The sequence below is a fragment of the Dendropsophus ebraccatus genome, chromosome 13 (assembly GCF_027789765.1).
Source record: "Dendropsophus ebraccatus isolate aDenEbr1 chromosome 13, aDenEbr1.pat, whole genome shotgun sequence".
NCBI classification, from domain to species: Eukaryota; Metazoa; Chordata; class Amphibia; order Anura; family Hylidae; genus Dendropsophus; species Dendropsophus ebraccatus.
In genome coordinates this window covers 40,210,808-40,237,527 of record NC_091466.1, presented here as the reverse complement: position 1 = coordinate 40,237,527, position 26,720 = coordinate 40,210,808, and the positions used below count along the sequence as shown (strand labels likewise).

General features: G+C 44.1%; 1 protein-coding gene across 1 annotated transcript in view; it reads right to left on the bottom strand.

Annotated features, from left to right (window-relative positions):
• The window catches only part of ASPG (asparaginase), a 62,245-nt gene that overhangs the window by 9,836 nt on the left and 25,689 nt on the right, over positions 1–26,720 (bottom strand). Inside the window, exons 5-13 of the mRNA XM_069949494.1 lie at positions 24,265–24,348; positions 18,198–18,324; positions 12,316–12,428; positions 11,822–12,007; positions 9,601–9,714; positions 6,589–6,708; positions 6,069–6,164; positions 5,672–5,835; positions 209–295 (exon numbers count right to left, since the gene is read on the bottom strand). Coding sequence (XP_069805595.1) covers positions 209–295; positions 5,672–5,835; positions 6,069–6,164; positions 6,589–6,708; positions 9,601–9,714; positions 11,822–12,007; positions 12,316–12,428; positions 18,198–18,324; positions 24,265–24,348 — 1,091 coding nt within the window. The remainder of the gene's footprint in view (positions 1–208; positions 296–5,671; positions 5,836–6,068; positions 6,165–6,588; positions 6,709–9,600; positions 9,715–11,821; positions 12,008–12,315; positions 12,429–18,197; positions 18,325–24,264; positions 24,349–26,720) is intronic.

Genomic DNA, 26,720 nt, shown 5'->3' with positions numbered 1-26,720 from the left:
ATCATTTGTTTTCTCTATTAGCTGTCTGCAACTCTGAGTATGACAGCGCTGACATATTCTCTGTAAGGGTCTTTTCCTATTATAGAACGTTCTGGCCTGAAATATGCAAGTACATTATGACCAACAAGACCCCCAGCAATGATATATTCCACAGCCATCACTTCTAATAGTACCAAAGCTTATTTAAATCAAAGTAATGTATTCTTACCTGCAAAGTTCGGTGCCGCTGTGCTCCAGCTCTTCCCAGGAAAGGTGAGCGCCTGTCTGACGTAACAGCTTGATCACCTCAATTTGTCTAAAAATGGGGGGGGGGGAACTCCATTACTTTACAGCTCAGAATCATCATTGGCCCAATACAGGGAATGCGGATATTTACGTAGCACACAGCATTACTGGCGAATAGAAATCCCCATCCATCTGAATGAAATAGTCAGTGACATTATGTATTGTGCTCATTTCCTTCTCATAAATCACTGGGAGTACAGGGAGGATTGTTATAGTCTCTTTACTTTAGATGGCTTTCACACAAGTGAGTTTTTTTAATCAGTATTCTATCCATTTTCTGCCAGTGTTATAGAACTAATGTTACTCTAAGGAGCTACTCACATGAGCAAATAATATAAGCATGGCTTTAACTACTACGTGGTAGCGTTTCTATGTGGATTTTCATAATTTGGTGCAGATTTCCCTGCAGATTTTCAGGAGAAATAATCTGCAGAAAATCCTATCCTAGGGGACCTACCCTTTCTGATCTATAATGCTGATGCAGTACTCCCTGTGTTGTTAAGGGGGTTTTGCCATTTCCAAATGAAATGTCCCTTTATACTCACCAATAGGATCATGTAACATTTAGCTGGGTGCCGCGCTGTGTACATGGTACAGTTTATAACAGTTAAATATGTAATACTCATCCACAATGATTTCTCAGCTCAATGGTCTGTGCTGTAAACCAGAGCTAAGAACCTATTACACTTATTTAGAAGTCAATTAATGCTCCGTCGCATCGTCCTAATAGAATCCATGGCTTCTAATAGTGCTATATCACTTACAATAAAGTACAATCCAAGCCAGCGCATGTCTGTGCTCAAGAGGAATATACTGGCTGCACTAGAGGACAGCACGGTCGCTTGCTTTAAGGGCTTGTTCATACTTGGTATGAAAATACAGATCACATTTGTATTTGTAAGTCCTTATAAGGAATCTTTAAATAGTTTATTCTGCTAAATGCATCCTCCCAAAGCCCTTTCACTTTAAAAGAGAGCTGTATAAAGCTCCTACAGCAGCAGCAGCTTTATACCGGAGAAAAAAGAGCTTTATTCTCCAGCCGTGTGGCAGACATGGACGGGAAAGTAGTCATCTGGGCGGCTCCCCGTCCGTATCTAGTCACCGCTCTCTGCCTGTCAGCGCGCTCCGCAGGATGATCGACAGGCAGAGAGGCCAGTAACGGATCCCTCTGCCTGTCAATCATCCCCTCCGAGCGCGCTGACTAGATACGGGCGGGGAGCCACCCAGATGACTACTTCCCCGCTTGTTTTACAGATTGCATCTTTGAACAGCTCCTTGGCACAGGTGTCAGCACCCCACTGATTAGTTACTGATGAGCTATGGCATGGTTAGCTCATCAGTAAATTTTGCATGGAGTACCCCTTTAATTATCTCTAGCCGCTCTCATAGACAACGAATGGTTTGTGCTTTTCTTTGTGGATCAGCTCCAGAAGTAAAAGCTGTTTCAGGCGGTTCAACCACTGAATCCCGGCGGTTCACCTACGACGGATTCCACACCTCCCCACCGCGCATCCGCTGGTCCCATAGGCTTTATTCTATGGTTCAGATTCCGCCGTCCGTCCGAAGAATGAACCCCCGCGAGTGGGGGCGAGCTGCAGAATCCATAGCAGGTGAATCGCCGGGATTCCGTAGTGTGTACATACCCTTACACTCCACACCCCATAGACAAGAGTTGCCCAATTTCTGGTGAGAAAAAAAAACTTATAGTTACAGGTTGTTTTTTTTTTTCCTAGGATGGAAATGCTTGCCTGCACAATGGTCTCCCAATACAAACTATTCCTATTAGAAACATGGGAAGAAAATCATGAGAGAAAAACAACCAAGGCCTGTATTATATAATTCCAAACCAACAAGCCCATGCAGGAGCTCCCAAGGCTGCAGTCCTGTCTAAACATCTCATCTTGGAATACGTAATGACAGCAGCGTTGCATGGTATCCATCCTCAGAACAGGAGTGGTGCTGATAACTTTCATGAAGAAATCTTCCAGAAGGACCTGAGGCACTGGCAGGGTGGGGCACCCAAGGTCTACTTTCTCACATTAGTAAAGTTCAACTCTTGCAAAGAAAGTTTAACCTTTCTGCTGCCAATGAAGCCTCAAGACAGCAACCACAGGGAACCAGTCCTATCACCAAATGCATAGAAGATTTATAGCAATGCTATAAGGTGGAATACATGTTTTAAAGGTGTTTCTGCTCTGGACAATGCCATTTATTTCAATGGGAACACACAGAGTAACCCATATTGTACATATTTTACAGCATGATATGAATTCAACAGCAATAAGTGAAATATCTACTACCAGGATTTACTTGCTGAGCATTTTCCTAAGGGTAAAAAAAATGCCATGTGAACTTAACCTAAAGGTATATATGTATAGCTGCATAAACCCTGACAACAGCTTATTTCATTGCACCATTTATTTTCTTAACTATTTATGCATTTTACATCTAGTTTAGTCAATTCTTATTTTCTACGCAAGCAGAAAAGCGAGAAAGATGATGAGAAAAGGATCGGACCAAGAAAAGTCCTTACACACCAGGGGAGCCTACACAGTAATTATATGGAGTAAATAATCCCAGGATTGCTACAGAACGCATCAAGTGTTTCTTCACTATGTGTCGACAGCAGGTACATTAGTAAGGTGGTTCCACCTTAAAGCATCCTATGTCTGTACATGCCCACATGAAAGTTTTAAAGAATAAACTTTATTCAGAATACTGCTTTCCTTTTTTATTTAATTAAGGCAATGTCATCTTGCCAATCATCAAGAAGTTCTGAATCTATGAATAATGAATGAATGAAATACAGCATTTCACATAGTAAAAACCCTTAATTTTTACTTTTAGGCTATATTCACACTATTCCTATACACGGCTCAAATAGTGCGGTCCATGCGCACCCAACACTGTTCAACACAAAAACCAAAAAAGAATTTTATAGCGGATGCAAGACCAGTATATACAAATTTACTTTATTGATTACACATCAGAAAATTTAAAAAAATTTGATTAATTTTTACATCACAAGGGGGCTAGAGCAAATACAAATCCCCATAAGGACGGTGGATTGACAAGGTTCTTTCATGTAAAATATACCATCACAGAACAAATAACAATCCAAAATAATGAACCTATACATATACTGGGCACTGGGCTGGTACTGCATACAATGGATAGATATACCTCACAGTGAGTATAAAATGATAAATAGATACCATCCTCCTATAATAAAACATTACCCATACGTGTCCTTAGTTCATGTATCCACCTCACCGTACACCCGACGCACGTTTCGCTTGTTGCTTTATCGAGGGTGATGTCCCAAGTACTGAGCTCAGATCTTATAAACCCCTTACAACCAATCAAACACATACCCATCATGTGTATCGCATAGCACAATCAGTGACGCCGGAGAACCGGAAATGATGTCACTTGGTCACATGACCAAACTTTATCACATGATGAGTAATTGTTCATATGGCCAAATTGTTGCTATAAACTCATACATATAATCATTGTACCCCCTTCTACTTCCCTCCTTCATTATATTCACACTATGTAAAAACAGCCGTGGTTTGCACAACAATGGCAGTTTTTATGACATACGATTGTTGTTTTTACATAGTGTGAACCTAGCCTCAGGGTGTGTTCCCTTGCAGCAGATTTTGCTGCGATACTGTATTATCATAGTCTGTGGCAGGACAGCGCAGTGATTGGTTGAGAGAGCTGTCAGTGTGCAGGGACCCAGAGAAGCATGGTGGAAAGCGACCAGGTAAGCTGGATGTTGGGAAGTAGTTAATTAGCACCATATCCTTGCCGCAGAATTTAAATCCGCTGCAAGATTGGCGTGCCATAGACTTTAATTGAAATCAGTATCGCAGCAGATCTCACTGCAAGAACTTTGCTAGAGGTCACAGTTTTTCAAAATTGTGACTTGGTTTAAGAGCATTGCTTTGGTTTAAGAGCTGCCTGTACTGGGTAGGAGTGCAAGTGGAGGAGGGTCATGGTCTGCATAGCGGGGTCTACAGCCCTGTACTCTGACCCAGAAAGTCTCCCTCACCTTCAAAATCATGGCAGATCCACTTCAGGCTGGGGCTTACATAAGGGGACGGGACTGTGGAGGTAATCTCGCCAAAGTGCTGCTATACTGTGCTCAGCCTATATCCTGCTTATTCCTTCATGCTCCCTGCAGTCTCTGTCAGCCCTTGTGTTTCCCATCCTCTCCATTACTGTACAGTAACGTATAATATCACATATTTTTCTGAATGTTTGTTTCATTTGTTTTACATGTTATTCAGAATAATTAATTATTTTTGGGGTGTGGAACCAATTGTCTGCATTTCTATGATTTCTTATGGGAAAATTTGCTTTGGTTTAAGAATGGATTTGGATTACAAGCGCAGTCCTGGAACAAATTATGCTCGTAATCCAAGGCACCACTGTACATGTAAAGGTGCCCTTAGGGTCCTTTTACATTAGTTCTTCAGCCGTCCGTGGCCACAAACGAGTAACGATCAGCAAGATTGGTGCTTAATTGCAGTGCCTTTAGACAGCACAACTAACTGGACGGCCCGGATGGATCAACGGACACTGTATTGTTTGCGCAGCCATTTAAAGCTACTGCTATTATTCGCACATCCCGTTTACAAAGGAAGATGTGCAGCCGATGCTGATCGCTAAAGCCCACAAAAAAGATGCAATCACCGGAGTATTGGGCATTTTCCTGCTCCTCGGATGGACAACAACTTCTAGCAACGCTCCTGACTGATAATCGGCCCGTGTAAAAGGGGGAATCAGGAGGGCCACAATTTATAAGGCAATGAGAGCACCTGGCCTTGTGTGACACACATTCTTTTACGTATACACAGTCCACCTCTATACTTTCCCATGATCATTTTGATGGCAGGGGACACAATTTCACTTTTTTGCCATAGACAACCATAAGTCTAGGCACACTGATGAGTTCAACGTACACTAATCCACTAGGTCAGTGGTCTCCATTACATATAAAGGGAACCCTGTTAACCCTTATGCTGGATGGCATAAGAAAACAACACTCTCTCTAATAAGCTGCTGTGTTTCAAAGGAATTATAGTTTAAAGGGGTTTTCCAGGCAACATATATTTTTGACCTATCCTCTGGATAGGTCCTTAATAACAGATCGGTGGGGTGTTGACGACCAGTACCACGTTCAGCATATACAGTGAAACAAACCCAAAAACAGATGGCCTTATTTATTAAATGGGCACCCCACCCTATTTATTCTGATGACTTATCCTGAGGACAAGTCATCAATAAATTTTGCTTGGAAAATCCCTTCAAAAACAGTCTAGGAACAGAGCTTCAAATCATCAAGGTGGTATGTAAATTCTGACAAGACAATCACCTGAATTTGACTGCATTCATCAATGGCGTGTCCCCATAACGGTCCTTGGCATAAACCGTAGCTCCATTATTCAGCAGATACTGAACCACCTGGTAATGTCCCTCACAGCAAGCGACATGTAATGGTGTTCTGCCATCATAGTCCTCACTGCTCAGGTTTGCTCCCTGAGGGTCAAAATAAAAGTGAATACATGAGGGGGGGAAAAAACACAAGTCATACCATAGGTAACAAATTTGATCGTCTGACTTTTATATACAAGTTATAATGGGTGGAGATGGGCATATGGTTGCTATCCTCATGGCCAACTATGCATCAAGAACTGCATGTTTCCAGAATTTATCAGCTCAGACCCAATCAATAAACCTTACTACTTAAGAATGATAGAAGTTATGATTACCATGTCCCTTATTGCTTCAAGGGCGTTAATGTCTCCGGTTTTGGCTGCAGCACATGCCAGGGCGGGGGTGAGCGCATCTCTGACTGCCTCCAATTCCTGCAATAGAGAATGTAGATAGTTAATAGGAGCCAGGTACAATGACCTCACATGTAATATCAAAACCGAGGCCAGAACAAAGCAAATATATTTCTTTCTTTCAGAAGGTAGAATTAGCAAACATTACCAATGGGGAAAAACTTAACTCTAAAAATCTGCCCCAAACTATTTCTAATGTTTAAATGACTGTTCCCATTACACTAGAACAGTTCTATGCAACCTGTGCCTATCTAGCCAATGAAGATTTACAACTCCCAGCATCCCCTTCTAATTGTCAGGGCAGGCTGACAGTTGTAGTATCTCAATATACTGAGAACAATTCTAGATTCAAGATCTGTCTAGCCACTGATAATATAAAGAAAGGAAACTTACTTACATATGAGGAGTTATAAAAATGAAACGTGAGTTTCCGACGAGACTGTACCTCCTTGCAGCTCACACCAACAGACTTGGCCACAACCTGAATGAACTTGCTGTCTCTCAGGGAGATCTTTGCTCCTGTAGCACTGACCGTCATCTCCCCCCTGAGGTTCTCAAACAGCATCTACAATAAATAGGTTCTGTATTAATGTACAGGCATCATTGATTTTCTTTTTTTTTTCACACACTGCTCCTCGACACCGGCTCTGTGCAGGAAACTATAACAGGGCAGGTTATCCCCGATCCCCCACCAACCATGATAATGGGGATAGAGACAAAATTGTCCCAGGAATAAATGATGCACACAACATCAGTGCAGATAGCATTGCATTTATTCTATATGGGGTCAATGAACAGTTCTGAGCACTAAACATGGAAAAGTCTGGTGGCTCCATAAAGAGCGGATGGGGTGCTGGCAGAGCAGTCATGGGGAGCAAAACTATTATTGAGGACAATTTTGTTCTCTTCTTTCTCAAAGGCAACAACATGGGTGGAATAGCTTTTTAAATCAACGGTATTATCGGAGTATTAGAGTCTGATCTTTGACCTTTATAAACAGTGCATGTCGCACTGTCACTTGTTTGTTGACAAGAGGGTGCTGCCTCAGTTACAATGTAATGCCGAATGCCACACCTACAACCATGTCCCATTCATTGTTACTACTGTGCAAAACAATAGAACCACTATTCATCCTATCCTACTTAATGGTGTTATCAGTTGCTTTCTTACAAAAACAGCACCAAACCTGATCACAGACTGTGTGTGTTTTTGCAGCTCAGCCCCACTCACATCAATGGAGCTGACCTTTCACAGCACACACATCCTACATCTAATCTAATACCCCTTTAAATACTAGTTAGTGCTTGTACAGGTATAAATGGTATTAGCTTCTTTATGGAATGAGACTTTTATTCAGGCTGAGTAGATATTAAACAGAGCGTTCATAGATGATGAAGAAACTCTGTGATGATTAACAGTCCATGATGGTTCCTTATGGACTTGATAAATCTTAGAAATTGTAGCCTTGGAGAATTGCAGACTTTGTAAGACCAGTAATAAATAAAAAATTAAACTAGTATGCAAGACTGGTACTTACAATATGTTGTCCACCCCATCCAGTGTGGATGATTTATCTAATAACAGGGTACAGTCAGTCATGTAATAAATATAAGTGTTTTAGACTTTTTTGAACCTTCCAGCGGCGGGTCCTGCATCACGGTGCTCCGGTGCCCGGCCGCTTCCTGGTGTCTGACGCCGCCCGAGACGCTACGTCTCAGGGCCGCTCAGCCACTCAGTGAAGGAGGCGGGATCCGTTTGAAGTCCGCTCGGATCCCGCCTCCTTCACGGAGTGGCTGAGCGGCCCTGAGACGTAGCGTCTCGGGCGGCGTCTCGTCAGACACCAGGAAGCGGCCGGGAACCCGAGCGCTGTGATGCAGGACCCGCCGCTGGAACCGGGGAGGTAAGTGGATGTCTTTTATTTCAGCCACTTCCTCCCCGGTCCCCCCCAAAAAAGTGCCCCCACGCTGGATAACCCCTTAAATGTCCTTTGTGGAGGTGCTGTGGGGAATCTGAACACTTAGGGCCCTATTACACAAAGCGATATTATCAAGAATCTGGGCGATTCGGAGGATTATCGCTCCGTGTAATAGAGACAACAATCAGCCGATGAAACAATCATCTGCTGATCGTTTCTTTAGGCTCAGACCTAAAATTATCAACCGCAGACTGTGCATTGCTACGTGTAATTGCGATGTGCGGCAGACGGCTACTTATGGAACAACTGTTCATACATTACCCGTCCAAGCTCCTGGTCTTCTCCTGCCCTCTGCTTGCTTCATGGCCCCGCGCGCTGCAGCTTTTCTAAACTAACAGGCCACTCAGCCAATCACTGGCCAAGGCTGTCGAGACTGCGCGCAGCACCAGGAAGCAAGCAGAGGGCAGGAGAAGACCAGGAGCAGGGCAGTGGCAGTTTAGGACAAGGGCTGCATGGACATCGCCAACTATGTCCGTGCAGCCCTTGCTAAAGATAATCGAGTTGTGTAATAGGCTCAGTAAACGAGAGCCAATCTAGCAGAACGGCACTCGTCTACATTATTGATCAGGCCATCATATGCCGGTCTAATAGGACCCTAATGGTGTATTTACACAGAGAAATTTATCTGACAGATTTTGAAGCCAAAGCCAAAAACAGACTAAAAACGAAGAACAAATAATAAAGATAAAAGATTTCTCCTTTTTTCAAATCCATTCCTGGCTTTGACTTCAAAAATCTGTCAGATAAATCTCTCTCTGTAAACGCACCATTACAGTGGAGGTCCCTTCACAATTGATGCCAGGAGGTTCCAGCAGAATTGTAAGCTTAATGTCAGGGGACCCTTCTAATAAATAGCAATCGTTCAAAACGGTCATCCCCTGTAAGGAAAAGATCTTGCCCTCTTCTATTCATATGCATGGATTTTTAATACATATGGGACATTATGTTCTCTAAAAGCCTTAAGCACAAAAATTCACATCAGAAACAAAATAGCAATAAAGTCTAGGAAGCGAGCTCCGGACATTTTTTAATAAAGAAAAATTGCACAGGATGAAAAAAAATACAATAAAATATGTATAGACTTATATTAAGCAAGGCAAGTGCTTGAGTTTTTGAGCAGAAAATGTAATTAAAGGAAAGAGAAAAGAGTTTTTTACTTTAGACTAAGTTAGGGCATTATGTTATTTATTTTTTTTGCAGTGGGCTAATCTGGGGTGCCAGAAAGTAGGGGATAGGGAGTAAAGAGGGAACAACTGATTGATTGGGGTGTAGTCATCCAGTACAGAAGCAACCCTAGGAACATGCTTGCTTCTCATGGCTCATTCCAATGACTGGTTGGAGTCTAAACACCCAAACCCATGCACTCAAAACTGCCTGAGCACAGTGTAATAACCCTTATCGCTACATAAACAGAGAGACTGTAATAGACTTGTGGTGCTTTAGACACAGTGGAGACAACAAGAGATCCTGGGCACTTCATACCTGTTTCTTCTGCTCCTGCGTGAGATGAGTTTTGCCAAGAACATAGGACAATTTTGCCAATGCGGCTTCTGGAGTCAAATCACATCCAGGAATCACTCCGACCACAGTAAGAGCCTACATGGGGAAAAAGACAGATCAAAGGGAAAAAAAACTTATTGAATAGATACAATTTAGCCAAATGGAGCCATACTTTGTATATTTAGCGTGAACCTAGCTTATCAATGCCTTGCATTCCTGCCTCAAAAAACTGTAGGAAAATCTGCAGGTTTTTTGTTAAAAAGACTGTGTGTTACATAGGACATATAAAAGGCATTGTTTGGTTTCCTCATGCTGAGGCATTGACTTGACAAACAGGGCCTTCTGAGGAGGAGCTGACAACTAGTTTAGGCGCTTGTCACTCAAGAAGCTTAAAGTATGAGAAGACTGCACAAGAAACCATGCGAAACAACCCAAACAAGGGGTGCAAGAATGAGAAAAATCATGAAGCGCTACTGCTGTACTGAAAGAAGCCGATTCTTTCCTGTGTGGGTTGTTGGACTGGCCATGCTAGTGCCTGTTCATATACATCCAGCAATCTAGAGACGCCCCGGACGGGAACGCTGGATGTAACAAGTTGGCTCTTTTGCATCTGATGTCCCATTTGTTGCCCTATAGGCTGAAATGGGGTATGGCGCTGAAACTTTGGACCAGTTAGCATAGTTACCCTTCGATAAGATACTGTGTATTTGATGATCTCTTAGCTGTGATTATTATTATTATGTCAGTCCTAGTTTCCAGCCTTTGGGTAATGACAACGATGCTACCATTGATTTACAACAAGCAAAGATCTTGAAACACACAGTATCTTAGAAAATTGCAAAACACAATAAAAAAAAAAGCATTGTTTACCCAGGAATGAAAAACCCCTTGAAGCCCGGCTGCAGGTTTACTTTGTGTTTAGCCGGTTGCCGTGGGTGATGCTCATAACATAATTAAAGGGTGTCACCGAGTCAGTGTCGCCCGCGGTTGGCCACTTCACTCATTGTAATATGAACAACCATTAATTATAAACACAAAGTAAAACATGGAAATTAAAATCCCATCGAGCCGGAAGCTATCTAGTACCAAAGTACCAGTCTCTAAAGTGTCACTGCCACTCTGACATGTCAAAAGATTATTAAAGTGACAGTAACACTAAGTAGACAAGTTCCTTTAACTTAGGGGACCTGTATATTGTCCTATTAAAATCGCTATAATGGGTATAACTATATAATCAGGTACACTCTCTTTAAAATGACACATGAATCGGACAGCGCCGGCATGGGAAGCCGGTGCCACTGTCCTTGTTTTGAACCGTGGCCCATTTACCGCTCTAATGGAGCCGCGCCATGGATGGGCGGGGGTTTCCTCCCACTGGGGGCAGGCCGGCCCACCTCCAGTGCTACACCCCCGGTGACCATGAATAGAGCGGCGCCGTACGCGGGAACCGGGCCGCGGTTCAGAAATGACTGTGGTGCCGTCGCCGTCCGATTCGTGTGTCATTTTAAAGAGAGTGTACCTGATGGTACATCCTCTTTAACAGATGGCAAAAGTGCCATCTGAAGGAAGGGAGGACATTTCCTGACACAGGCACCTGGGCTGCAGACAGGCGCTATGTGACTGACGAATAGCTAGGGAGACATATGTGACAAGCTATCCAAGTGAAAGGTTCCCATAAGCCTGGGGTTAGGGGTCGACATTCCGTCTCCACATACAGCGCCACACCCAGCTACACCAAAAAAACACAATGTGTCTTATAAGGCTGTGTGCACACATAGTGTTCCAAGACTCATTCTGAACGTTCAAAAATGTCAATTTGTACTTGCAATATGACACTCAAAGATTTTCTGCCAATTGGAGGAATGTTCTCTTACCCTTGCTTTTGTACTGCTATTGTAATATGCTATTTGCAAGGCCGATGTTTTGAGATACACGTGAACTGATATTTGATATGATATTTTCCCAATGATATTATTGTGAAATGTTCTGACCAGGCACATGTGGTGTACACCATTCATTCTGGTTCTTAGGATCGGTAATGGTTCCAGCAGTCAAGACATCCACCAGCTTGTTATCCCCTATGCTATGAATAGGATATAACAAGCTAAGATGGCAATACTCATCATGCCAGGTCCAACAAGCTATAAAAGGGTTTATATCTAATATGCCTTCATTGATTCATGTTACATGTATGTATACAGACCTTCCCAGTTGCATAGGACTCAGAGACGGAACCCCGTAAACACTGTGTGCAGTTAATAATTGCCACGCCACGGTCCGTCGCTGCCTTCAGTTCTTGCAGTAAATCAGTTCGGCAATCAGGGGCATTTCCAGTGCCATAAGTTTCAAGCACAATGCCCTCCATGGGTGGCTGAAGAAAAGCTTTGACCTGTTCAATGAATGACAGTATAATAATAAACTACACTGTAATTATCCAATGATAAATGATAGTAGTGAGGCTTCAGGTGTTCTGCACACTCCAGTGCAGATCCTGCATGCAGTGCTATTCAGTGCGGTAAGAGGCCAGACATGGACTATAATGGGGTCTAGCGGGTCTGTTTAGCTTGCAGGGCATCCGCCACTGGCAACATTATTGCAGAACAATGGGAATCATGACAGACATGTGAAAGAGGCCTTACATGACAGAGGAGGAAATATTACTTTGCTGGATGTATTACACCACATAGCGATACTTACGGTGGCGGTGGTAATTCCAGGAAATATTCGGAGCAGACCCACATTTCTGTTCATGTCTGTGTGCACGTGGAACTTCTTTGTGGTGTTTGCTCTCCAAACAGTCTCCCAATTAACTAGAAGAATAAGGCGGCTGCTTAGTATTCAGACAATGCAAAAAGGATCTCACGACTGGCTGTATAATGAGTTACTTGTTTCTGTCGGCAGCCTGCTTAAAGGAGGATAGACCCTCAAAAAATGCTATTTACCATGCACAAAAAAACACTTCTTAAAAGGATATATTTAGGTTATGAGAAACAGCACCAGTGCTGTCCTCAGTTTGTGTGTGGGTTAGCAACTCAGATCCGGTAAAAGGAGTGGAGCTGAACTGAAATACCACACACAACCTGAGGACAGGAGTGGTGCTGTTTTTGCTAGAAATAGCTGTACTTTTTCTAATCCTGAATAAACCTTTAAAGGGGTACTGCAGCGAAAATCTTTTTTTTTTTTCAAATCACCTGGTTTTAGAAAATTATATAGATTTGTAATTTACTTCTATTTAAAAATCGCAAGTCTTCCAATACTTATCAGCTGCTGTATGTCCTGCAGGAAATGTTTTCTTTCCAGTCCGGCACAGTGCTCTCTGCTGACATCTCTGTCTGAGACAGGAACTGTACAGAGCAGGAGAGGTTTTCTATGGGGATTTGCTGCTTTGGACAGTTCCTCTCTCAGACAGAGATGTCAGCAGAGAGCACTGTGTCAGACTGGAGAGAATACTCCAATTCCTGCAGGACATACAGCAGCTGATAAGTACTGAAAGACTTGAGATTTATAAATAGAAGTAAATTCCAAATTTATATAACTTTCTAAAACCAGTCGATTTAAAAGAAAAATATTTAACTGAATAACCTTTAAGGCTATGTTCACATGCTGTATGAACATGGGCCGTTATTTGACACAGCCGCGGTTTGACGTGTCAAACAACAGCCAATGAGCCAGATGTCTGCAGTATGGCCGGGTGAAAATCACTTCATTTTAATTGGAATGTGGGCACATTTGTTTGTGCCCGCACTCCAATTAGCCATAGAGCACAATGTAAAGTAGGACCGGGAGCCGTACTTAACACCGTAAGTACAGGCTATCTTGTATGGCCGCTGTTCAACAAATTGAGGACAAACAAAAAAGACCTGTCAATTATTTTGTGCGGCTGCAGATTTATGATAGTTTTTGGCTTTGTTCACACTGTGCTTGAGCCTTTTGTTGTATGTAGGGGGACATACATCCATTTAAAAAAAAAAAAAAAAAAGCTACTACTCCTCTTTTTCTGCTTTCAACTCTATCGCTCATTGTCCTTAAATAACCACAAAACCAGATTGCACGAGTAGTGATGAATACTACAAAAGGTTGAACATGACGAACGCGGCCTTTGTGTTACACGCAGCTGCTTACTGACTGACACACACCAAGTATATAGAGGACGCTATCTATAGCACAAAGAGCTGAAAGATATGGAAGAGCAAGTCAACTCGGTTTCCATTAGAAATACTGCAGACGGATTATTACCAAATACAAGGACCGCCTATGTCAGACAAAGGTCATACTAAAACTTACATGCATTCTGCAGCTGGGATGTTGTTGGTTTTTTTTTTTTTGGTTCATACATTCTGACCCTGTAGTCAAGCCCCTACAAGTCCCACAATATAGTTAGCATGCCGCTCAGCTAGCCATACACGTTCAACAACTATTGCTTCCAATTCCCTCACAGACATGTAAGCGAACACAGCGAAGTGTTCTTGTGTTTTCGAGTGAGAACCAGACTTGAAATCCAACATGCCCAACGCTATGTGGCACACCAGCATATAATGAAGGTTCAGCTAACTGCTACCTGTCCCAATCACCAGATGCTCATGCACACTCAGCTAGGCTGAGCAAGCATGTACACGGCACAGAGAGAGGAAAGAAAGCTAAAGGCGGCTCCTCTGTTGACAGCTTATCTCCCCAAGACCTAAGGGATTGGACAAATTGAAAAGCCCCATTAAATAGTTGGCTGATCCACCTTAAATCTTACCACCACAAATATATCAGAGTTTTGACACCCAGACCCTGACCGTTAAGAACTTTTGCCATGTCTATGTGATAGATTTACGTGTTTGACGTGTCAAACAACAGCCAATGAGCCAGATGTCTGCAGTATGGCCAGGTGAAAATCACTTCATTTTAATTGGAATGTGGGCACATTTGTTTGTGCCCGCAATATTTCCGTGTATAATATTTAAAGTAACCTATTATGTTGTAACATGGCACCCATTTAATATGTGCCCATACTCTTGTATATATACACAGGTTCCACAAGGAACAGAAAATCCCACCATGTGATCGTAAAAAAACATTAAGGACCCCATATGCCAACACACAGGCCCAGTCATGAACATTAAAGGGTTATCCAGTGCTACAAAAACATGGCCACTTTCTTTCAGAGACAACACGACTCGTGTCTCCAGTTCAGGTGCGGTTTGCAATTAAGCTCCATTCACTTCAATGGAACTGAGCAGAAAAACCCCGCCCAAGCTGGAGACAAGAGTGGTCCTGTCTCTGGAAGAAAAGTGGCCATGTTTTATTAGCATTGGACTACTCCTTCAAGGCTTAAAGCTCACAAAGCAAACGAATTACCATGTGAAGCGACTATTAAAGCAACAATTTATAAACTATATAAAGTATTGTCTTAGTGTCCAAAATATTAGCTCCAAAGTGTAGATGTAGCAGAGCTAAGTGTGTCATTCAGCTCTTTATACATTAATATAATGCAATAAGTTTATTTGTATTCCATTGTAAAACCACTGAGTGACAACCTTGGCTCTGCTGCATCTATGTACATTTTTATGAATGTACGACATGGTGTAACTTGAGCCAGCTGGTGTGGATGCCTCAGTTACACTCTCTATAGGCCGTCACTACTACTCCCCACAAAAAGGAACCCATTAAAAGCAGCAAAATCACCACCACCCACATATACTATCAAAACATCAAACCATCCTACGCCATACCTCGGCTTCTGCATAGATGCAGTAAGAAGCTTTGATGGTTAAAACGCATCTATTAAAGCAGTTTATGAGCAGAATGTTCTGCGTCCTTATAGTGTGTTTTATAAGTGGGCCCTGTATTATTTGCAGATCAGAGATGCCCTGTCAACCAACAATATTTCCATAGGAAAGTCTGGTATCAGCAGCGCTGGAGGAATTCTTAAAATAACAACTCCCTAAGGAGTGGCGCATCCACTCAGTTATGAAATCCAACTAGACTGGTGGCTTTTAATGACAGCTCAGCACAGGCCGCACAGGCAGGACACACAAAGTCACAGTCAACAACAGGGACCATGGAGCTCACATTCAAGGTCCAATATGGGGAGAGTTCCAAAGGCAGAAAATTGTGAAATTTGGAGGTGTAGCATATAGTGGGTGATAATTCTCAGTTCCCCCTTCTTTATGTAAGTGGATCAGAAAGACATGGCTGCTTCCATCCAGATATAGCGCTCTGTCCACAGGCTATGTTTAGAAATTCATCTCAAACAAAAGGCCCTATTCCACGGGCCGACTGTGAGGCGCAAACAAGCGCTGTCAGCGCTCGCTTGCTCCTCGTTCCCCACTCACTGCCACCTCTATTACACACCGCAATGAGCGGGTGAGTGCAGAAGGGGCAGCGGGGAGCTGGGGGGGGGGGGGCAATATCGGCCGATGATCGTTCCGCGGAATAGGGCATTAAGTCAAGTAAATAATGCAATACCTAACCTACCCATAGACAGGTGTGGCACTGCCATGTTTATCTGATACATCCTTTAAAAGACTTAGGGTGCCTTTACACAGAGAAATTTACCTGACAGATTTTTGAAGCCAAAGCCAGAAACAGACTATAAACAGGGAACAGGTCATAAAGGAAAGATTTCTCCTCTTTTAAATCCATTCCTGGCTTTGGCTTCAATAATCTGTCAGATAAATCTCTCTATGTAAAGGAACCCCTAGACTGTCCAGCCTACAGATCCAACGGGCGATCTACCTAGACTATACAGGATGCAGATAAATCCATATGCATAAAGGATCCCAGCTACATGTGAACACCTATAACTGGTTATATTATGTATGTGTACATCTGACAGGGAAAAAGATAGTTGAAAAGGGAAAAGTTAAGAAAACTTTTATTCATTTTCTACCAACCTAAACCCCTTGCTTGATAATGTCCTGCTGTTTGCCTGGTTACTGGCAGTCATTGCATTGGCTACCTCTAGCTGCCATAAGATCTGGTTCTCATCCACTATCTGCTCCTTCTTTTATTTCCTTTTTACTCAACTATGTATTCCCCACTCTGGTTCAAGCTACAAAACTTCTCCAGTGCTGCACCTATACTCTGTAAAGCACTGCCATAAATCTCCTCATGATACGCATAGACTCTACAGGTCTGCACAACATCACTATACCTTGTCTTATATACTCCAGCCCAGCGATCCCCAACCAGCAACCCTTTGCAGACTCCCAATTTAGAGATTACAATAGAATACAGGTGTCAAAGTTAACATTGCAATAAGTAGCAACGTTTTCATGTTCACGATTTCTTGTCTCTTAACAATTACTATATATCTCCTCCATTTCTAAGCTGAATGTATCTCATTCAGGGACAAAAGTATAAGGCCCTCTGCTGTGACACAGTAACCTTACCATTAGCTGCCCAAAATGGTTATAGGATTAATACAGATACTTGCAGGGATGTGTGACCAGGCTATGGAATGTCTAGAAATTCCCAGAGAACTTACATGCGGCTGATCCACTACACAGAACAGGCATTTCCACTTCTGGCAGAATTCTTCTTACATTTTTTTTTTAACTCAAGAGAACAGGGAATTCTCTAGAGCTACACTGGCCCGTTTACAGTATGTGCTTGCGGTCGTGCGTTTTAGTTGGGCTTCAGAAAACACTATGCTGTATAAACTGGTTAAAGGGAACCCATAAGCCATTATAACTAGATATAAGGTCCTCTGATCGCGCTGCATTTGCAGAAGTTGGATGCAGCCCTAGGGAGTCCGGAAAACCATGGATAAAGTTTATGGCCTATGGCTGTATCCATGTTTTTCAGGCAGTCTTAGGGATGCAGCCAACTTCTTCAGCCACAGGTATTCAAATGCCACAGATCTGTACTCATCTCTAATTATAACCTAAGGGCCCGTTCACACTACAGAATCGGCACCAAAATTCCGCGCGAAATTTAAGCGGAGATGTGCAGAGGAGGGGGCCCTCCCATTCAAACAGATAGCAGACAGTCTGTGCGCGGGGATTTTGCACAGGATTTCAGCGCCGATTCTGTAGTGTGAACAGGTCCTTACTGGTAAATTAGGAGCTTTAAGGGGTACTCCGGAGACTAAAAAAAAATTGCTTTAATAAAGTGTATAGTTTTATAAATGTACAGTTTTTATGTACACACTCACTTCTATTGACTTGCTACATGCAACATCCCCCCCCCCAACGTTTGTGTTGGAAACTGCAGGGTAAGCCCTATCACTGCTCCCTTTGCTATAACCTGCAGCTGCCACACTTGGGCCCTTTAGCAAATATGGTGAGACACTAGGGAATTCAGTCTATAGGTTATGTTATGGGTTATCCTTGCATAGAAGAGGACTACACTTCCTTATAAATGATATAACCACAGCCCCAGACAGGGAAATGACGCAAAAACTATTTAGGCTGAAGGCATATTCCCAATGTGGGTTTGGGGGCACAGAGAGGCGACAGCGGTGAAGAATAACTCTACCATAAAAACCATGTTTGTTTTAAACCCGTTTCTTGACTTCACTCAACTTGTGCTCACAAAGAGACTCTCACATGTGGGATAAATTACAGGGATTATACGGCTGAGCAGCTTACTTGTAATATCAACTTCAGCGTTGGCAAGTGGAGGCAAGTTAGGAGAGTTGAACGCATTAAAACTTGCAGCATCCACCTTAGTCACCCGGTTTCCCCTGTAGAGCTTGTGATGAAAATACAGACACACCTGAGAAAATCAGCAGAGAGACAAGTCAGAAGAGCAAGTGTTACAACACGACAGACCTGCCCTATAATGCAATTACTACACCAGCTAATCTACAAGAGGCAAAGATCCCAGGGGCACCATAGGTTACAGCCACAGATACTAAAGGCCCTATTCCACGGGTCGTTTTAGAGGAGCAAACGAGTGCTATTAGCGCTCGTTTGCTCCTCGTTCGCCGCTCGCTGCCGCCGCTATTCAACGCGGCTGCAGCGAGCGGGTGAGTGCGGGAGGGGCGGCGGGGAGCTGCGGGGGGGCTGCTCGGAGGATCGCTTATCGTCCGGGCAGCCCATAGGATATAGCAGCATCTGCTGCCGACGCTCCTATTCAACGGAGCGACGGCAGCAGATCGCTGCTATATCAGTCGCTTGTTTTTCAACATGTTGAAAAACAAGCGACTGCAACGATCAGCCGACATGAACGATGTCGGCTGATCGTTGCACTCTATTCCACGGAACGATTATCGTCCGTAGCGGTCGATATCGTCCGAAAACGAACGATAATCGTTCCGTGGAATAGGGCCTTAAGAGCAATGCCAAACCCACATATAGTATCTATTACAATCACATATCGTTAATCAGTTATCAACAAAGTTTTAAGGTGGGCTGGACTGTCCCCAGTATATCTGCACATCTGGACTGTGGCACCCAGCTCCGACATAACGTAGAACCTATAATTTGATGGTACCACTTTCTTCAGGTATACCTGCTAAATGGCTATTTCAGAATATAAATTAGTATTAAACAGGCATCATATTGATTTGAATGGGCGCGGTGTAATACTTTAGTTAACCTGTGGTGATGCTGCAGGGAAACGAAACACATGTTACCAGATCTCTTCTAAGATCATAGCTGATCGCTGAGAATCCAGTAGAATACTTGAGCCCCTATTACACAGGGCAACAAGAGAGCCCCGTCAGGTCAGCGCTTACTTGCTCCTCGTTACCCGCTCGCCCGGGTGGCCGCTAGATATATCGCTGCTATCCTCATAGCTGATTTTTCAACATTTTGAAAGACAACAATCAGCCGATCGTTGTCTTCTATTATTACACAAATGATTATCTGCAGTAACGGTCGGTATCGGCCGATAATCGCTTTGTGTAATAGGGCCTTTAGTGCTAAGCTTGTCATGGAAATCTTCTAACATGAAGGCATTGTCCACTGTGACAAACTCCTTTTATTCAATGGTCACTAGGGGATGAGCTTGTCCATATAAAACACCTCATCTAATCTTAAAGTGACTGTACCACCAGGCCCAGGCTGAAGCACTCACTGGAGGCGGGCCGACCCACCCTTAGTGGGAGGAAACCCTAGCCCCTCTATGATAGGGTTCAATTGATTCTAATAGAGTCACGGCCTGGTGGTACAGTCACTTTAAAAAGTATTGTTTGGTTCTGCCCCCCAACACTTATTTTTATGCCCTTTTTATTTCAATTTATTTTGCTATGTTCCAAATTGCTAAATGACTTCAGTAATGCTTTCCGTACCATTTAATAGTTCCTCATTCCACACGCAGTCTCACGTGGCTACTTTACATGCACCATTTCTGTAATTCTGTAAATGACGCCATCATCCCCAAAGAAACAATACACAGCCTTACGAGATTCATCTCCCCACAAAACAGGGTAAAGTGAGTTTGTCAGATCCCGGGCCGCATACAAAGAAGACAATTAGCGCAGGCCGTGTGTTGTGGAGCGGAGTTGACATTTACATATGAAGCGCAGCGGCGGTGGACGGGGCCGCTCTGTATCTGTGTGTACAGCGTTTAACGCCGCTTACGACTCTAATCCATTTAAATACTGTACACACATTAACAGGGAACATAAACACGACGTACGTGCAACACTTAACCGCACAATACTCCGGGTGAGTAAACATTCATTACATCTGCCATACAGCAGCAAATCTACAGAAAGTCACAACCAATGTGAAAATTTTATTTAATTATTAGTTCTTTTTCCAATATGACTTATTATAAACCCCTTAATGGGTGTCTGTCAGCAGTTCTGAGTCTATAAATCAGCTAACTTCCATATACAGTACAGAGGTTTGCCAGGGGAGTGTAATAATTAAACGAAGAAAACTGATGTCCCGGGATCTTTATGTTATGTGCCATGGGCTCATGTTATGTGTCATGGATGCCAAAACTGTCAATCAAAACTGAAAGAAGGTAAGGGGCAACTCGAAGTACAGAGTCTCCCTGGCCCCTTAAGGGTCAAAGCCTGCATTCAAGGTCTTCGAAAAGTGGATCATCAGTCAATGTTTTTTCTTCTTGATAAAATCTGCCAGATAGTATTGCATCCAATCTCTGTGTAGGGTTGTCAGCCGTTCAGATGCAGTTTTTTCATAGCCAAGTTCCTAGAACCAGGTATTTCTGCACCCCCCTCTCCATAGCCATATGAGGGCCTATTTCTGCAGGACAGAAATATTGGGGCAATATTGAAAAACATGCTTTTTGAAGGCTGTGAACAAAAAGTTTATTTTTTTTCGGTTTCACCGCGAGGTTCCGGCTGGTCACCAATTCACAGTCTCCATCACAACACAAGGAAGTGGCTACTCGGCCAACTGATGGTCAAGGAGGGTCCCCACTGATTGTCTCCAGATGGAATCCAAGAAGTGGTGAGCAGCAGTGGTGGGATATCACAGCAGACCAGTACAGGCTGATTTTTGTACGCTAGAATACTAGCATCCACACCTTAATATAGTCCCGTTCCCACGATTTATAATAGTAAACACTCTGGGATACATTCACTACAGCACAGCTGCAAGCCAATACACTGCTCTACCCCTCAGCAGATAAGTAAATGCACTTTTGCAAAGCCTGGACATTGCTCTGTGTGCTAAACAATCTTGGATCCACACTGATACATTATAACAAACTACTGAAGAGATTTGTGCACCTGATGTTGATGCATTCAGCTCACAGAACATTGTCTAGGCTTGATACAACTGTATCCACTGCTCAGCGGGACGGGCTAGGTATAGGTGTGCACAGCCTGTAAAAGTTCTCATTTATTGACGAAAAACTAATATCTAGCAAATTCAAACATAAAAGTATATTAGAAAGGCATAGATACTTTCTTTTATACTGTGAATAAGTTTATATATTGCGAAATACCTACAGGGTGCATTAGAAGACTATGAGTGAGGTGGTGCCCCCTATCGTACTAAGAAATACTCTACAACTCTCCATAAGATATGCACTAAACGCATTGTTATTTCTTCTGAGTTTTTGTATTTTCTGAGAATAAGCTCAGCTACATAAAGGAGTCGTAAAGTGCCCTCTAGTGTCTAGATGTGTAAATTCACATCCTCACACCTGCTAGGACAAACAGCAATCTATGCAATGAATGTGAGACTATCCCCAGGGGCAGACATAAATAGCAGGAGGACCCAATGGACCTAATGAGCTGCTTACTCTTCACTTGTTAATTCAATGAAAGTGAGGGAGAATATCCTTTAAGGTTACAAACACACTTGGCGGATCTGCAGCGAGTCTCCTTGCTGTGTATTTGCAGCGAGACTCGCTGCGGATCCGGCCCCTATTCTTTCAATGGAAGACAAAATCGCAGCAGGGATGTACATCCCTGCTGCGATTTTGTCTGCAGCCCGCCCCATTAACCCCCCGGCCATTATACATTACCGGGTCCCCGTTCCTGCTTGCTTCGGGCTCCCGGTGTCTTCACGGCCCGCCCGGCCAATCAGTGCGCTGCGGCGGGGCGGCGCACTGATTGGCCGGGCGGAACGTGCCGGGAGCCGCCGAAGCAAGCAGGAGCCGGAATCAGGTAATGTATATCCTGCCCGCCCCACTGCAGCCCCGGCCGCACCATTGCCCCCGGCCGCACCATTGCCACCAGCCCCTGGCCGCACCATTGCCACCAGCCCCGCAGCCCCCAGCCGCACGATCGCCCACAGGGGGCTGCGGGCAATCGTGCGGATGGGGGCTGCAAGCGATCGTGCGCCCGGGGGCAATGGTGCGGCCGGGGGCTGGGGGCGATCGGGGCTGCAGGGGGGCTGGCAGGATATACATAACCTGATCCCGGCTCCGGCTTGCTTCGGCGGCTCCTGGCACGTTCCGCCCGGCCAATCAGTGCGCTGCCCCGCCGCAGCGCACTGATTGGCCGGGCGGGCCGTGAAGACACCAGGAGCCCCGAAGCAAGCAGGAACGGGGACCTGGTAATGTATAATGTCCGGCGGCCAGCGGGTTAATGGGGCGGGCTGCAGACAAAATCGCAGCAGGGATGTACATCCCTGCTGCGAGTTTCTCTGCTATTGAAAGTATAGGGCCGGGATCTGCAGCGAGTCTTGCTGCAAAAACGCAGCGAGGAGACTCGCTGCAGATCCGGCAAGTGGGTTTGTACCCTAAGGCAATAATATCCCTTGGCATATTGTGAACTATGAGCAATTCTTCAAGGTGAAAATAAACCCTATTGCCTATATTAAGTAAAATCCAAAGAAATTGCACAAACAAATAGAATATAGCAAAGATTCTTTATTTCAAATATTAGAATAAATTTTTTCTTTTATTTAATTAATTCGAATATTTGAAATAAAGAATTTGTACTATATTTCTATTTGTTTGTGCAATTTTTCTTGGAATTTGGTTGCATTAGATTATATTTAGTTGGCAGGACTTTCTTCGGGGTTGTCTGCCTATATAAAGTGCCTATACAGATGTGCCTATACAAGGTAGGTCTGTCCCCTCACCAACCCATCTTTTTGTACACCTATTAAAAAAAAACAACAACTCTGACATCATTTAGAGGGGTCGCATAGTTGCCTATAAAAACATTGCCACACCTCTTGATAGGTTTTCTGTGGTACTGCAGCTGACTAATAGGAATTCTGTGGTCTTTAGCCATGTCCCAGACAATCCCTTCAAGCTACATCTTGGTGACTACAGTGTGACATCATGTGATTTTCACTGCATTGGTCTTAAAGAGAACCTGTCACCACAACACCCCCGTGCCGGGGTGACAGGCTCCCGACCCCCCGCTACAGCCCCCTATACTCACCTGATCCCGCTTCTGGATCCGGTCGGGCCACGGAGATATCAGCCGCTGCAGCCCAACGCTCAGAGAATGAATGAGAGTCCAGCGCTCCGTCATTCTCTACGAGCGTTGGACTCATCTCTCAGCGCCCGCGCCGGGCTGCAGTGGCTGATAGGTCCGTGACCCGACCGGATCCAGAAGCGGGACCCGGCGGGATCAGGTGAGTATATGGGGCTGTAGCGGGGGGTTGGGAGCCTGTCACCCCGGCACGGGGGGTGACAGATTCCCTTTAAAGGGAACCAATCAGCCCAGAGCGTGGTGACTAGGCACAGGCGGGGAGTTACCCAGATGACTACTTCGCCGCCCGTGTCTATCACGCGCCCGGAGAATAAAACTCTTTTTCTCCGGTATAAAGCTCGTGCCACGGCTGCTGCAGGAGTTTTATACAGCGCTCCTTGGAACCAATTGGGCTGTTTGGTTCCCTTTAAGTAAAGAACATTTTCCTAGGCTTCTATGTGTAACTGTAACTGCTACAGCCTGTCCAGTCCATTGGTGCTTTCCTCTGTGGCTGCTACACTGTGGATACATTAAGGTGTGATCATTGTGTAAGGTATGAGGCATATGCAGCCATCTACCTCAAACCTCTACAGCAGTTATTTCCCAATCTGAGACTCTGTCATGATTTGTGATAGCTACTTTCTATACAGTTGATAAGGTTTCGAAGCCATGCATATAAATACAAAAACTAAGCATACATTTTATTAGATACCTGGCTGGAGATGTTGGTGTGAGGAGGGCCAATGATCGATCATTCATCTGCCACTCCCAATAGGATTGGTCCACATTGTGTTACAAGGTATATGCCAAAATGTCCAATATGTATCCTTACCTATATCTATCTATATACAAAAACTCACCTCTGGAATAACAAACTGGCCAGCAATCAACAGCGCCCCCAACAGGTTATCACGACCATCATTCCTCATCTCATAGATAGGAACCTGTAAAAAATCCAGATCACAGAGTATCAGCCACATCAAATATAACAATTAAAGGGGTATCCTCATCGCGGTTAATAAACAGTTAATATTTGATATAAGATGAAAAAGTAAGCAGTGTTGCAGCTTTTGACAGCTTGTCGCTCTTAGGTTACCGCCACCTTCCACCATCCGGTGGCCAGAATCGTCTGGAGCTGGTAGGAATATTGTTTCCCCCTCAGACCACATACAGCTCTAGGGCTTGTGGACTGTTCCTGGATCTGCCTGTGATCTCAGTGGGAGACACACAGATTCAGAGCATTGCTGCATCCTGTCCTCACTCCCCCTGCGGGAAGTAAGGGTGGGACGAGGTGGTGCCTGGCTGAATCGTGGCAGATAAAAAAAAAATAACCTTTAACACATAGTAACTTAAGCACTTGTCTGCACTAGTGTTGATTCATGCCCCCTGTGTCTTAAAGATGCACTACTACAATCCTAAGTATCCCTACTTTTCCTTTATAAGGTGAATAAATTATAAATGAGATACCAGTAACACAATGATCTTGAAATTACATATGGAGGAGAATGCACTGAATAGCTGGGACAAGACACAGGGTGACTCTGGGAAATGTTCTTTCCAAATCAGAACCAATCACAGCGCAGAAGGACAGGACTGCTCCAGCCAGCAGTGATATACACTTCACTGCTGTCTGCCACCTGCTGGTCAAAAGTGAATACCTCCTATGTCACCTTCACTTTTAACCAGCACATGGCAGATGGTACTACACACAGACAGTCTACCTTGCAAGAACACAACCAGAAGAGCTAGAGATAAGTCAGGACAGGAAAAGTTTAACCCCCTTGCACATGCCCCATGATTGTTAGATAACCCTTTAATCCTCTAATTTAAAAAAAAAGGCAATTGCTGTACCAACTAATAACTCAGCTTGTATTTAGAAAGGGAAAGGTTGAGATATGAATTATGAAGAAGGGCTTGGACCGGTACCTTCACTAGGGCATCTTTTTATTTTCATTGTTTGTAGTGTCAGTATTTCTTTTGTTAACAATCTTTTAGTGATCAAGTACTGTACATTTTTATGCATTAAACCTAAAAGTTTGATGGTTTGTCTTGTACCCTAAAACAAACCTAGTTAGCTCAGTGAAGAGTGCATGTGCGACCGTATGTTGCATGACCGGGGGTCTACTGTGTGGATGTGTCTGCCTGAGAGTGGAACACTTCTGGGGCTCCCTGTCTCCCCTGTAACAGAACAGATAAGGTGGACACAGCAAAGTTTTGTGTTGGCGTTTTGTTTTTGTGGTGGCTGGTGGGTCACATGTATGACAATGGCTAGCGGGTCCAGACACAGAAGTTTCATGTTGGCCAGTGAACAGGGATTGTCTGGTGTCTGGTGTTTGGGTGTGCGAAAGGCGGCAGGTGGCGATTTATGCTCTAGTTACAGCCCGGGAGCAAGGCGTAAAAGCATGAGTGCGTGAGGTGAATCGAGGGGAACTAAAGAACTCCCAAATTACTCCGATCCCCTAGTCTTGTCCTCCCCCCTGTGGCCTTTGGTTTGTTTTTTCTCCTAATTCCCCCTTCCCTTAGTCATGTAACAGCCAGGGTTGGTGCATGTTTGTGACATATATGCAAAGTAGCTCCCTTCCATAAAAAAGGCGCTGGCCCACTGGTGCCACCAAGAAGTGGCATCCCTGCAATTCAATCCCTAACTCTTAAAACATGACTAGGGAATATAATAGCCAAACCAAAATCTCTGTTAAAAGGGAAGTTACCCATCTGTAGAAAGCCGTTTTGAGGCTGTTGCCCTTCGTCTTTACAGAGCAGGGTGTTAGCAAAGAGGCCTACAACAGTTACCTCTCTGCTAACTAGCCAGCATTCTACTCTGCACTGAACAGCTGTAAACAGATGCAGTGTCGGACTGGGGTATCTGGGGCCCACCAAAGAAGAACCAGTGAGAAACGACATGTCAGCCAGTGTTAGTGCCAGATCTAAAGCTAGGGGCCCACCGGCGCATTCTCCAGTCCTCTGGTGGGCCAGTCCGACATCAAACCGATAGGTACATTCCTTTTTTGGCTGAGATTCTGGATTGCCAATTTTAGTCCTCAGTCATGTCATGTGGCTCAGAGAGACATGTCAAAAGAGTGTTCAGACCCATACCAAAATGAGTAAGTGCTCAGTGCAGTCCTCTCTCGGCTCTGAGTCACGTGATAAGTTGGACTCATAATGAAAGTCTATGAGGCTGTCTTATTATACTGACACAGAGTGGGGGGCGCTTGGTTTGACACTTTAAGGTCCCTATGCACTTTATTATCATGTCGGCCATTAGTATAACGTGTATGTGGCTCTCAAGAGACTCCACCAATGGATGATGTCGAAGAAG